The 13579-nt window shown below is 50.6% G+C and overlaps 1 protein-coding gene and 1 long non-coding RNA gene across 4 annotated transcripts in view; one reads left to right on the forward strand and one right to left on the reverse strand.

Moving 5' to 3' along the window:
• LOC309667630 overlaps positions 1-3882 on the forward strand; it is a 101185-nt gene extending 97303 nt beyond the window's left edge. For all 3 annotated transcript variants that reach the window (XR_014267859.1, XR_014267860.1, XR_014267861.1), the window contains one exon: positions 2445-3882. This is a non-coding gene — a long non-coding RNA (uncharacterized lncRNA). The remainder of the gene's footprint in view (positions 1-2444) is intronic.
• The window catches only part of BARX2 (BARX homeobox 2), a 71967-nt gene that overhangs the window by 4715 nt on the left and 53673 nt on the right, over positions 1-13579 (reverse strand). The window contains exons 2-3 of the mRNA XM_082476246.1: positions 10187-10484; positions 5129-5213 (exon numbers count right to left, since the gene is read on the reverse strand). Coding sequence (XP_082332372.1) covers positions 5129-5213; positions 10187-10484 — 383 coding nt within the window. The remainder of the gene's footprint in view (positions 1-5128; positions 5214-10186; positions 10485-13579) is intronic.

The following is a 13579-nucleotide window of genomic DNA, read 5'->3' on the forward strand; positions in this document are numbered from 1 at the left end:
TTATACACAATTGAGTTGCTCCATGTAGTAATCAAGTCATAAAAGGGCAGGTCTAAGGAAGCCGCCTAATTGGCAAAAGAAAGTCCAGCCCAGCAATTAGAGAACACCACCTATACAGCTTGGCTAGACCCCACCTGGCTGTTTTCCTACAGCAGGAAAAAAAATCAAAACAATCAGACCATTTTCTAAATGGAATAAAACATTCCAGCACAAGCAATAATTAGGAGATAACTACCCTCTTGGCTGCTTTCCACACTTGACCTCTGGCCCCTGCCTCCGAGCACACCTGAGACACGCAATGATCTCACACCACCCCACACCAGCAGCTACACACTCACATGCACCCTGCGGCCCTTCTCCCAGGACCCCTCCTCCCCAGGCATCCCCAGAGCCCATTTAGTCCCCTTGGCCCAGAGAGGCCAGACAACCCCTTGCTGGTGAGGTCACGCACCTCTGGGAAAAACACCTAGCACACCATCTACTTTTATTAGCCAGGCCCGCTGGCAGCCCTCCTTCGAACTCTAAAACCAGATTCTTCCATGTCCTCCTGCTGAGGATGTCAGGACCAGGCCTCTCCGTCCTTCCGGATGGGCACAGGTGGCTGGGGGACAGGCACTTTGACTGGAGAGCCTGGATGACAGAGAGGAACCTTCTACCTCTCCCATTTTTCAGGCAGGAAACTGAGCAGACAGAGTGGTTTGTCATGGTGGAAAAGCAACCTAAGGCAGAGCTGGGATATGAACACAAAACCCTGATCATTTGAATCTAACACTCTTTTTTTTTTTTTAAATTTTTTGGCCGTGCCACACGACATGTGGGATCTTAGTTCCCCGACCAGGGATTGAACCCATGCCCCCTGCAGTGGAAGCACGGAGTCCTAACCACTGGACCGCCACGGACGTCCCCTGAACCTAACACGCTTATCAGTATTTCATTGCATGTATGTAATGTGCAAGGAATACGTACAATGTGAAGCTGGTATTTCTTTTTATTATTATTATTTATTTACTTTTTGGCTGCATTGGGTCTTAGTTGCGGCACGTGGCATCTTCGTTGAGGCATGCGGGATATTACATTGTGGTGCGCGGGTTTCTCTCTAGTCGTGGCGTGCAGGTTTTCTCTTCTCTAGTCGCGGTGCACAGGCTCCAGGGCACATGGGCTCTGTAGTTTGCAGCAAGCGGACTCTAGCTGAGGCGCACGAGCTCAGTAGTTGTGGCGCGAGGGCTTAGTTGCCCTGCAGCAAGTGGGATCTTAGTTCCCTGACCAGGGATCAAACCCATGTCCCCTGCATCGTAAGGCAGATTCTTTACCACTGGACCACCAGGGAAGTCCCTGCAGCTGATATTTCTGACTCCAATATTTATCTGCACTTACCCGATCTCCCAGCAGATCCTAGGCCATGGACTCATTAACCCAGTGCTTTTTTTGCCCCTTTTTCTCTATCTTTATCTGCAGCTCTGTGGAACGGTAAGAGCCATGTAACTGACAATATTTCCCCAAAGCTGAGAAGTTCGCACTCTCTAGCAGGGATCTCTCCCCAGCACACTGTTTAGCAGATTTTCCGCCTGTAGATGGGATGTTCCACTCAATTCAAGCCTGAATGCTAAGGCGCTGACAGGGGAAGGCTGGTGGGCGGGGAATGAGGATGCACAAACGCCCAGGACTGTCTTAACCAGAGTCCTGGCAGCCTACAGAATTCATTTTCGTGTTATCTCTCCTGGCCTCCAAAAGTTTACATTTTCTGGAGACATGAATTTTGTGGATAGGTAAATACTTCTAAAAAAATAAGAAGAACAAGAATAACAGCTAACATTTCTTGGCTGTATCCTATGGGGTAGGCACTGTTCCGAGTCCTACAGGGATTGGCTCAGTTACCTCATCCGCATCCCTATAAGGTGGACGTTAGGCATTTAATGATGAAGAAACAGGCACGCAGAGGTTAAGTCACCTGCCCATGATGACATGGGTAGCAACTGGTAGCAGTTTCCCGGAGCTGTTGACTAGCTGGAGACTTTCGGTGAGAAAGGTCACGATGCACGTGGTATGTGGCCCACCCCGTTCCGTGACTAGGAGAGGAAGGTGCCGCCCATCTGGACCCTCTCACGGAACAGAACTGTACTTTGGAGCTGAAAAATACCACTGAATGATGAGGTACTTCCGGTCCACGGCAAAGCCCAGTGGACCCTACTGGAACCAAAGCCAAGCAGAAGCGGGATGGACGGTGAGCATCCCACCGAATGTGCAAGATCACATTTTCCTAACCCGCTACAGGTCACACATGTTGACTGGTAAAAACTAGTCAGAGATGCTATCTTGGTTCTGGCAGCGCTGTCCTTGGCAGAGTGCAAATAACTCTGAGAAGCAAGTGCTAATCTTTTTCCAGTTCCGATGAGGTTACTTGCCTTGAGACATCTTTCTTACTCAATTATCCTTTTCTTCCCCAGTCCCTGCAGAGACAGCCTTGAAAGAGTTTTACCAGGAGAAACTACGAAGCAATCAGGATCCCACCAATGCCTTGCTCTCCTGGAGGAGTAAGAATGTGACCCGCAGCCGAGCCACTTCGCTCTCCTCTTCACTCCAGCCGTTCTGAGGTCCTTCCTGCGCCCCACGTACTCCTGTGACACCCTTCCCACTTTCACCTGGCACGTGTCTCTTCATCCGCTAAACCCAATTTAGATGGCACCTCTTCCGGGAAGCCCTCCCTTCTCTACTGATTCTGAACCCTGTAAATCCTTCCACTGTTGCCCTGATCACTCTGAATAATGAGCGGCTTACAGGTCTGTCTCCCCCACGTGACTGAGTACCTTCTTTGAATTTTATTTTTTAATGGATAGGTTGGTGTCTTATGGTCGCATCTCCACTGCCTGGTGAAAGTAAGTGCTCACGAGATGAAATGAAATGGAGTCTTGTTTCCCAAAGGGGCCTGAATCCGGTTGGCCTGTGGAATGCTCTCTGAGGTTAAATCTGCGAAGTTACTTCCATTTTGTTTCATACGACATTGATAACCATTGACACCCGGCCCACGGCTGCGCCAGCAGCGCAGTGGCTGGTGGAAAACAGGTGACGTCAGAGGCAGAGGCACACATGTCCCCCACAGGCACCGGGCGGTGCTGGCACAGATGGCAGGCTGTCAGTTCGTTCACCGTCTGACGCATGAAAAGATCGCTGATAACCAACCTAAACAATGCCTCTGCCGCTCAGGAGACGTTGATTTCGATGATAATGATGGACAGGGAAGGAGGTGGGTGGTGGAACTTGCACAGAAAGCAGTGAAGAGACTTGCCCGAAACCAGCCAGGGAGGGGCACGCCTGGGAACACGGCCCAGTGTTTCCAGCTCCCAAATCTGGTTCCCTTAGAGATCAATCCCCCAAAAGGTTTCATGGGTGTCTTAGCATTCTAGAAGTTGGGGAGCAACAGTATATTTAACTGAATCTTATTTATCCTTCAATTTCACCTTCTCCCTGCAACCTGTCCCAATACCTCTCCTCTGGACTCTTATGGGGTTCGAAATCTATAAATAAACAACCAGCACTTAATTACAATGTGCTCCTTTGCTGCTTCCTGGACCTTGCTTCTTCAACTGGATCATAAATTCCATGAAGACAGGGCTCTATTTTGTTCCATGACTTCCTGTAGTGCCTAGGACGAGGCGTGGTTCACAAGAGACACTGAATACGTATCTGTTGATGCATGCAACATATGTGTGTTTGTACATGTGTCTGGCATTGCCGCCTCACTGGGAGAGCATTCATGGGCCAGGCCACCTCCATCTGAAAATCCTTCCACCTTGGAGGCAGGTCCCCCCAGAGGAAATGATGAAATTTGCCCAGGAATTTTTTTTCTAGGGTATAATAAATGCTGCCTTGGTGGCTTTCTTCCCATTTCCATTAATATTCATTTGCAATTTATTTATTTAGTCTTCTCTTTGTTAGCAGGCAATAGCAAGAACTAAAGTTTTCAGAAAAAAAAATACTGGACAGAAACAAAATTGAGAAAACTCAAAATCTATTACCTATTATCAAGAAATACTGATTAACTTTTTTTTTTTTCTGAAAACTAGGTGGCAGGGGGACCTTAGTTATTTGGTAATTGTGAAAAAAATTCATATTCCAGCCCTTGAGACACCAGGAAACATGGCTGTGACCAGATGGCTTAGCAAATTAGAATGTCATGCAGGCAGGCCTGAGCTCCTGAGAGGAGAGGGGGCCAGTGGGATCCAGCAAGGATGTGCAAAGGCCTGGGTCAGAGGCCATGGTGCATATGGTCTCTAAAGAATCGGAGCAGGGCTTCTTCCCACCCTCATGCCAACCCTCCTCTTTTCTCTGGGCTTTGACCTTGACCCTTGGGGTTAACAAGACTGGAAGTGAAACCCAACTACTTTGGATTTAACTGTGCTTTCTCCAAAAAACAGGGGTGGTAAACCATTATGAAATGGAGTTCCTCAGAATGTAGAGATGTTTATTCTTTTTTGAAAGAGATGTTGATACTAATAAGTTCATTTAAAAACCAAATATGGAACAGCTCATGAGCTGGGCACAAGGGCAGCATTAGGGAAGCCAGAGTCACTATGCCATGTGTGTCAGAGGCACCTGGGTGCTGGTTAACACCCCCCGTCCTGGGAACAGGACAGGGAAGCAGAATCCTGGGAGGGGCCTCGAGTTCTGCATTTGTACCTGCCACCCAGGTTACTCTGACCCCGCCCACTAGAGCTGAGAATCACTGCATTAGGGGGACACACAGCTACAAGAGCAGATGTGCCCTGTATATCCTCTAGACAAAGAGGACTGGCTTCTATTCTGAGCTATTGGTGGGAGGGGGAAGGAAGTTCTTTGAAAAGTCTAGCAGGTGGGGTTAAAACCCGCAACTGAGAAGTTTGGGGGCTTTCTTTTTATTTTATTTCTAATGAAACTGTGAAAAAGAATATCCTTCTGGTCAGGAAATCCAGGTCAGAAAGAATAGCTTATCCTATTAATTCAAACAGCCTCCCTCCTAGCCAGCATCTTAAAAGGCCTTCCAATCTCTGGAGCTCAAACCGCCAAATGGTCCTTCCTGCCTTCGTACCAGCCCTGTAAGAAGAATTTTTCGTGTCATGATGGGCCCATGGTTAAGACCTACTCTCTTTCTTACCATTTTCTTCCATTTCATCCTGCGGTTCTGGTACCAAGTCTTCACCTGCAGTTGAGTGAGTCCCAGAGACTGGGCCAAGTCCAACCTACAAGGCACGAGAGACAGAGGAAGGATGAGGAAGGGGGAAAGGGCAGCAAAGGTGGGGTCCTGCTGGCTACCTCTGGGCACTGCTGCCAACGCGTGGACCTCCCCATGAAACCAATTCCTCCCCAGAGAGCTTTGCTTTCCTTCCAAGAATCCTATGGAGGAAACTCTGGGAAGCTAAGAAACAGATGCGCAAGCCCAAGGACTGTCTACCTTGGAATTGAAAAGAATTTCTGAGCCTTCACTGCAAAGTCCTCTTCCTGACCCGATAGGCTCTTGACTCTGATCCTGTACCAAAGGAAGGCTCTGCTCCAAAATCCAAACGGGGGAGAAAAGGTGAAGCCGTATTTTCCTTATCATCAGAATCCCGCTCATCACTCAGACCCGGCTCAAGCCCCGCCTCCCGGGGGTGAGCCCGCTGCTGCCCCTCCCACCAAGCAGGTTGCCTCCTCCACCCAGGTTACCCGTCACCCAGGTGGCTCTGAGTTCTCGCTGGGCTCTGATTGCTTCACAGGAGCTATTTCTGCCTCCCTAACTGAACTGCAAGAGTTGACTTCCTAACTCAACTGCTGCTTTTACAGTCGCGAAAGTGCCGACCACACTCTGAATCCAGAACAAGGGCTCACAAATACCTTTCGATGGATTGACTCATCCACCATCGCTGCCCTCAACTGTTATGATGCCAGCTTCCAAAATAAACATTACGCCCGTAGCGCCTCCTGCTTCCCATTTCACGGCTGAGCGTGGTCCTGCATTTCTCTGTAGCCTCCTGCAAAGCCCTGAATGTCAAAGCCGTTCCCGGGGAAGTATGCAGTTGGAGCTAATTCTAACAACATGGCACCTGTTTCCAGAGCACCACCACGTCCCAGGCTGTGTGCAGAGCCCCTGACATGTACCATCTCGTTTATTCTTTTTTTTAGCATCTTTATTGGAGTATAATTGCTTTACAACGGTGTGTTTGTTAGTTTCTGCTGTATAACAAAGTGAATCAGCTATACATATACACATATCCCCATATCTCCTCCCTCTTGCGTCTCCCTCCCACCCTCCCTATCCCACCCCTCTAGGTGGTCACAAAGCACCCAGCTGATCTCCCTGTGCTATGCGGCTGCTTCCCACTAGCTATCTATTTTACATTTGGTAGTGTATATATGTCCATGCCACTCTCTCACTTCGTCCCAGCTTACCCTTCCCACTTCCCGTGTCCTCAAGTCCATTCTCTACGTCTGCGTCTTTATTCCTTTCGTTTATTCTTTTCACGTCTATTCCTTCCTGCTGTGAAGTAGGTACGATTATTCCCATCTTACAGATGAGAGATCTGAGGCTCAGAGAGACTAGAATCTCTCAGCAACCACGGCGCTGAGTGTCCACCACCCGTTTTTTGTAAATAAAGTTTTATTGGAACACAGACACAGTCATTCATTTACATATTGTCTGTGGCTGCTTTCGTGCTACAACCTCAGAGCTGAGTAGTTGTGACACAGACCGCATGGCCCACAAAGCCTCAAATACCTACTCTCTGGCCCTGCACGGAAAAACTGTGCTGACCCCTGCTAGGTGGTCCTAGAGAAAGAAGTGGAGGTAGGATTCAAGTCTGCTGACGTCTGTGTGTCTCCCCCTGTACGGGGGCTCCCTCCACGCATCGTCCTTCTGTACAAGACAGGTCTGTCGGAGGGAAGCTCTCGCTCAGGCCTTCGGGGGCGCTGCATCCCAAGGAGCCGCAGACGACCCGAGCGGAGCGTATGAAACGGGGAAGGGAACCAGGCTGAGGCTGTCCAGCTCAGTCCCTGAGGCTGTGGGAAGTGCTGACCTGTGTTTACTGATGACAAGCCCAGGCCCACCTGAGCACCTGCTGGAAGGTCCACCTCTGGCTGGAAGGCGCCCACACGAGCTGCCCCCCCCCGCCGAGGTCCCAACCCTGGTCCCCGGAGCAGCGTGGCCTCGTCACGCAGCACCCCCGGCACAGCTTGAGCAGGGCCCACCACCTTGGGAGGCGCCGGGGTATCTGAGGCTCGAGCTGTGGATGTCACGGCCACCGTGTCACAGCAGCCTGCACAGCCGCCAGCCTGGGCCGTGGGGACTCTCGGGTGCGAGTCCTCAGCTGCAACCTTCTCTAGCTGAGGAGTAACGGGCGACATCTCACCATCAGGAAGACCAGCGGGTACAGGAGTGTAGGTTCCAGGTGCAGCTCCTGGCACTCCAGGTGCAGCGGCCCAGCCCCCCTGCTGTGGCCAGACAGCCCAGTTTCAATCTCCGATAATAAAAACCGTGTTCCTTCCAGGAACTTCAGCTCCTGGCTTCAGTCGGCATTCACACATATCTGCTTGTCCCAGTAAAAGGGCTACTGGAAGGTGACAGATTTATTGAAAGTGATTAACAGACTGAAGCTAGTAAATTCCCAGTGCCAGCAGCCCTCACTCTCCCCACTAACGAAGCCTTGCTTCCCAAACAGCTGTTCATTAAAGCATCAAGAGCCCAGGGGGCCATCCCACAGGTCTCCCAGGTCTCCCCCGGCTCCCCCTGTGCCTTCCCGGCCGGTTCACCTGAGGCCATCAGGTGCATCAGTGAACGGAAGGTTCAAGTTCACAGCTCTGCCACCGCATTAGCAAACGAGGTGAGCTCACTTGGGAAAAATGTGCCCCTGACTCACTCTGGCTCCAGAAACACGCTTCACTGTCATCAGCCTTCTCTCATTACCTGCCACCCTTACAAATTCTCACTACCCTGCATATTCGCTTAGATGGGGTCACCCAGGAAACTGGAGAAACAAACAAAGGGGAAGAGGGAGTGCACCGTGGGAGGAGGGCGTGCTCATGGCCCCGGTCACGTATGAGGTGAGGAACAGCTGGCAGGGCGGCTCGGGCTGCAGCCTCCACGCCCACCAGAGGGTTCTCCTCCCCCAGCAAGTGGATGAAGCCCGCGCAGCTCACCTGAGAGGTGCCTGGGCAGGTATCAGGAAGCCCCAGGAGGTTTATTTAGAACAAAACGTTTCTGCGAAAAAAATCTGCTGACTTCCAAAATAGGCCTAAAACGTCACCCAGGCACGCTGATTCATAAACCGGGGCGCCCACCCTTCCTGGGTGCCAAGTACATGAGGCTCTCCGTTACACGCTGGGGGCACCAGAGTAGCCATTCGATACCTAGAGATCCCATTTATTAACCCCCAATTCACAGACCTGTCTCCACTGTCTGCCCGAAGGTACCCCAAACTGCTCACGTCCGAAACAGAATACACTCCCCTCCAAACCCACTCTGTCCTCAGCCTTCCAGCTTCAGAAAATGCTTGTCCCTCCTTACCTGGTGGCCCATCCAGGAACCACAGAACTCTCAGCTCTCTCCCTCACGCCAGCATCTGTCTGTTCCAGCTTCAGAACTGTTCTCCGATCTAGTCTCTCCTCTCTGTGCCCACTGTCACCACCTTCATTCAGGTCTTCAGTGACCCCCCCGGACTCTGTCCACCTGCTTTCCCAGCTCCGTCTCTTCCCTAACAGTCACCTGTGGTGCCACCGACGTGAGGATTTGAAAAGTAAATCTGGCCATGTCGCTTCCGGCTCTTCATGGCTGCTGACGCATGGCCTACGCGACAAAGTCCCTAATCTTTGGCCAGACGTACAGGGTCCTTCCCGCCTCTGCAGCCTCATCTCCCACTGCGCCCCCCTCCACACCTGAGGCTGGAGATGCCCGACCACCTGCAGGGCCCTCAGCACGCCCCGGCGAGCCCGTCTGTGCCTTTTGTGTGTCGCTCCCTCTGTGGAGGGCTCTCTCCCTCCCGGGATGAAAGCTCTTCTGAAGAGTTGCCTCCTCCGAGAAGGCTTCCCAGCCCCCGCCAACATACTCAGCAACACCTCTGCGCTCCTGCAGCCCGCGGGAACGTGCCGGCACCCGCACCCTGCGTCGTGATGTCATTACCGCAGCCTTGTCCTTCCCCGTGACCTCCTCTAGAGCAGGTCTCTTGTCTGCTACTTTCTGGACCCATAATCCCTGCCACAGTGCCTGGCACACAGCCGGTGGGCGCTCAGCTAACTGAATCGGTAAGCAAGTTCCCTTCCAGTCAGTGAGCTGCAGCCTCCTCTCGCACTTAAGTTTTGATCGAACAGCTAATAAATAGCTTAAGAGATGCATTTGAGTTTCCTCCCCTTCTCTTTAATAGGAGTAGGGTCAAACCTGATATGGACAAGGCAGGGAGCAAAAGAAGAGAAAAAGTACCTGCAAAATCCTCCCAATAAATAGGATTACACATTAGCCATTCCAGAGTGAGTTTGAAGGAACAAGGTAAGACACACACTCTTGCAGCGTATTTTTTTGTTAAGATGCTAAATTAAAGAAAGCGGGGAGGTATTGAAGCCTATGAGTAAAGCAGGGGTCACAGCTGCCCTCACTGGGATCTCAAAAGCGTTTAAAGAAGGGACCCTCACCCAGGTCCTCTTAGGTCCCAGCCAAATGCTTCTGACTTGCTATCTGTCAAATCCAGCAAGACATCTGACAGCTCCACAGTCCCATCAATCCAGCGCGTCCAGGCAGGAGCCGGGCCGACCCACTGGGCCAGTTGGGGGTTAGGGGAGGGGAGCCAGAGGAGATCATGGACCCCAATGTGGGTCTAGTCCCACTGCATCTGATCCTAAGTGTAAGTGGCTTTAAACACCAAACCTGTTTCCCAGCTGAGAGCCTGGGTAAGCATTGGCTAAGCTTTACTTTGCTGGTTGTACTGGAGAAGTTAAGTTAATATACAGAGATATAGTGAGCAGTATAAATTCATCAGCAGGCAGGGTCCCGGGCTGAGATGAAGTCACGTGGGCTGGCTTCTGTAAAACCCAGGCTGAGACTGCATGAGCCGAGGGATGGACAGATTCCTGCCATACTGTCCCGCACAAACTCTAGAACAGTCCTTGTGGCTCTCCGTCCCACGCCAAGAACCAAAGGAGTCCCCCTTCTCAAGGGCCTTCCCGGCAGACGGTCCCCTCCCCGTGTCCTCACCTGTCTGGGGTGGACAAGTACTTCTGCTTCTGGAACTTCTTCTCCAGGCCCATGAGCTGCAGCTCGGTGAAGATGGTGCGGCTCCGGCGGGGCTTCTTCTGCCGGGGCGTGGGCTGCTCCGTCTCCGACTCGCTGCTGCCGTGGTTCTCGCCCGCAGCCTCGGCGGAGGTGGCCTCAGCGCCCGGGTGGCGGGACAGAGCCTGGGCGATTCCCGGGGTGGCGGGGACCAGGTGGGGGATGACTGTGGGCTGTCGGGTGGTCACCGAGAGGAGAGGATATGCCCGAAGGGAAGCGGGGCCTGGAAGACAAGCAGGGAGGCAGGTCACACAGGAGCAGTGGGGGAAGGGGGCCAGAGGCCCTCAGAGGACCCCGGGCCGAGACCCATCTGTCCAGCAGGGCCTCCTGTTCACAAGGAGGTATAAATGGGGGAAGGCTGGGTGGGCAGGGCACACGCAGATTTGCTCAGCCTGGTCTGGTTTGAAGTGAATCTTTCTCCAGCTCTCCCGTTTGAACCCCTAAATTCTGGTTTCAGAGATATGGGTCAATGGCACTGAGCAGATGGAAAGAAGTACTCAGATAAAGCTAGAAACACATACTTAAGGAAGCCGAAACAGATCTGTAATATACAGTGTACTTGAGAACCACCTCCGGTCTTTACAAAAATACATGGCTGTGGGCTTCCCTGGTGGCGCAGTGGTTGGGAGTCTGCCTGCCAATGCAGGGAACACCGGTTCGAGCCCTGGTCTGGGAGGATCCCACATGCTGCGGAGCAACTAGGCCCGTGAGCCACAACTACTGAGCCTGCGCGTCTGGAGCCTGTGCTCCGCAACAAGAGAGGCCGCGATAGTGAGAGGCCCGCGCACCGCGATGAAGAGTGGCCCCCGCTTGCCGCAACTAGAGAAAGCCCTCGCACAGAAACGAAGACCCAACACAGCCATAAATAAATAAATAAATAAATAAATAAATAAAAATTAAAAAAAAAAATACATGGTTGTAACTATAAATTCTTCCTGAGAAGTCTACATACCTTGAATCGTAACATTTTTCAGAGCCGGAAGGATGCTTAAGGGTTATTTAATTCAACTCCCTCATTTCAGAGACAAGAAAACAGCCCCAGAAAGCCTAAGGGTCTTGATGGTGTCACAGAGCTAGGAACAAGCAGACTCAGGAGTCAAACCAGGTTCTGGCTTGAAGTCCAGGGCTGTTACCACATCATGAATCACACGGATGCATCATTTAGAAGAGGGGGCCAAAAAGATTTTAATTCATGTGAAAATTCAGATCCATTACACTGGCTGCCTCTGGCACTGTGTTAAGGAGGATTCTCAGGCTGGGTCAGAGCCTGGCTGAGGAAATCGAGCTGAGGTTGAGTAGCAATGTCTGTCACGGGTGTGCAGGGGTAGGGGGTGTGGTGGCCTCCACCCTAGTTCTGTGTCTCTTCTGCTTTAGGAATTTCAAGGCAAGAGGACTTTTCTGTCCAAGAATCTGTTCTGTCTTTTTTCGACTGAAAAAAATTGCACAACCTAAAAGTTGAGAATTATGTTTTATATTTTTGGACTTTCTGAGGACTTCAAGCCCGGGAGGCAGCCTCTCAGATAGCTCTGGGGGACTGCTCTGAAGAGGTGAGGGGGGAGCTAGGATATACAGGAGTTTTTGCAACAAAGACAAGGTGGTCAGAACATCAAAAGATTACTATTAATTAAAGAGAACCATGGCTAGACCTAGAGACTGTCATACAGCATGAAGTAAGTCAGAAAGAGAAAAACAAATATTGTATAATATCACTTATATGTGGAATCTAGAAAAATGGTACAGATGAACTTATTTGCAAAGCAGAAATAGAGACACAGAGGTAGAGAACAAACGTATGGATACGGAGGGGGGGAGGGGGGCGGTGGGATGAATTGGGAGATTGGGATTGACATATATACACCACTTTGTATAAAATAGATAACTAATGAGAACCTACTGTACAGCACAGGGAACTCTACTCAGTGCTCAGTGGTGACCTAAATGGGAAGGAAATCCAAAAAAGAGGGGATATATGTATATGTATAACTGATTCACTTTGCTGTACAGCAGAAACTAACACAACATTGTAAAGCAACTATACTGCAATAAAAATGAAAAAAGAAAAAGAGGGCTTCCCTGGTGGCACAGTGGTTGAGAATCTGCCTGCCAATGCAGGGGACACGGGTTCAAGCCCGGGTCTGGGAAGATCCCACATGCCGCGGAGCAACTGGGCCCATGAGCCACAACTACTGAGCCTGCGCGTCTGGAGCCTGTGCTCCGCAACAAGAGAGGCCGCAACAGTGAGAGGCCAGCGCACCGCGATGAAGAGTGGCCCCCGCTTGCCACAACTAGAGAAAGCCCTCGCACAGAAACGAAGACCAACACAGCCAAAAATAAATAAATAAATTAATTAATTAAAAAAAAAAAAAGAAAACCAGACATCTCAAGTCAATGAATTTAGCGCTTTTCTACGTATGGGAAGAGTCTGTGCTCACCAAAATCATTCCTTTGATGTGCACCTCAGCTATCTGGGGCCAGTATCCTGTTCCTTCCCATCCTGAGTCCCCTCAGGGGGCACCGTTGGGGACGGCTGCAGTGGCCAAGGGCTTGGCAGAGGGCAGCCCGTTTGTCTCCACCCTGAGTTCCCTCAAGGCTCACCATCGGGGTGGAGATAGATAGTGGCTGATGGCTTGATGGCTACAACATCCTTTGTTTGCTGATACTTTAAAGTTCAAGTGAAAAAGCTCTTCCTTTTCATTGTTCCATAGTATTGGGTTTAAAATGTCACCATCCATCCATTACCTATGGAAATCATTTTATCCCTCTGGGCCTCAGTACAGCAGAAACTAACACAACATTGTAAAGCAACTATACTCCAATAAAAATGAAAAAAGAAAAAGAGGGCTTCCCTGGTGGCGCAGTGGTTGGTAATCCACCTGCCAATGCAGGGGACACGGGTTCAAGCCCTGGTCTGGGAAGATCCCACATGCCGCGGTGCAGCTAAGCCCATGCACCACAACTACTGAGCCTGCGCTCTAGAGCGTGCGAACCACAACTACTGAGCCTGCACGCACAACTACTGAAGCCCACATGCCTAGAGCCCGTGCTCCACAACGAGAAGCCACCGCAATGAGAAACCTGTGCACCGCAACAAAGAGTAGCCCCTGCTCACCACAGCTAGAGAAAGCCCACGAACAGCAACGAAGACCCAATGCAGCCAAAAATAATTAATTAATTTTAAAAAGAATAAAGTTATAATATATTTTTTAAAGTATCTAAAAGCTTCTTATACTGCTATTTTGTTTTTATTACCAAAGTAGCACAATTTCTTATAAAAGAATTTTAAAACAATGCAGAAATATATAAAATAGAAGTCTCCCC

This window comes from Balaenoptera physalus (genome assembly GCF_965194825.1).
Source record: "Balaenoptera physalus genome assembly, chromosome: 10".
Classification (NCBI taxonomy): Eukaryota; Metazoa; Chordata; class Mammalia; order Artiodactyla; family Balaenopteridae; genus Balaenoptera; species Balaenoptera physalus.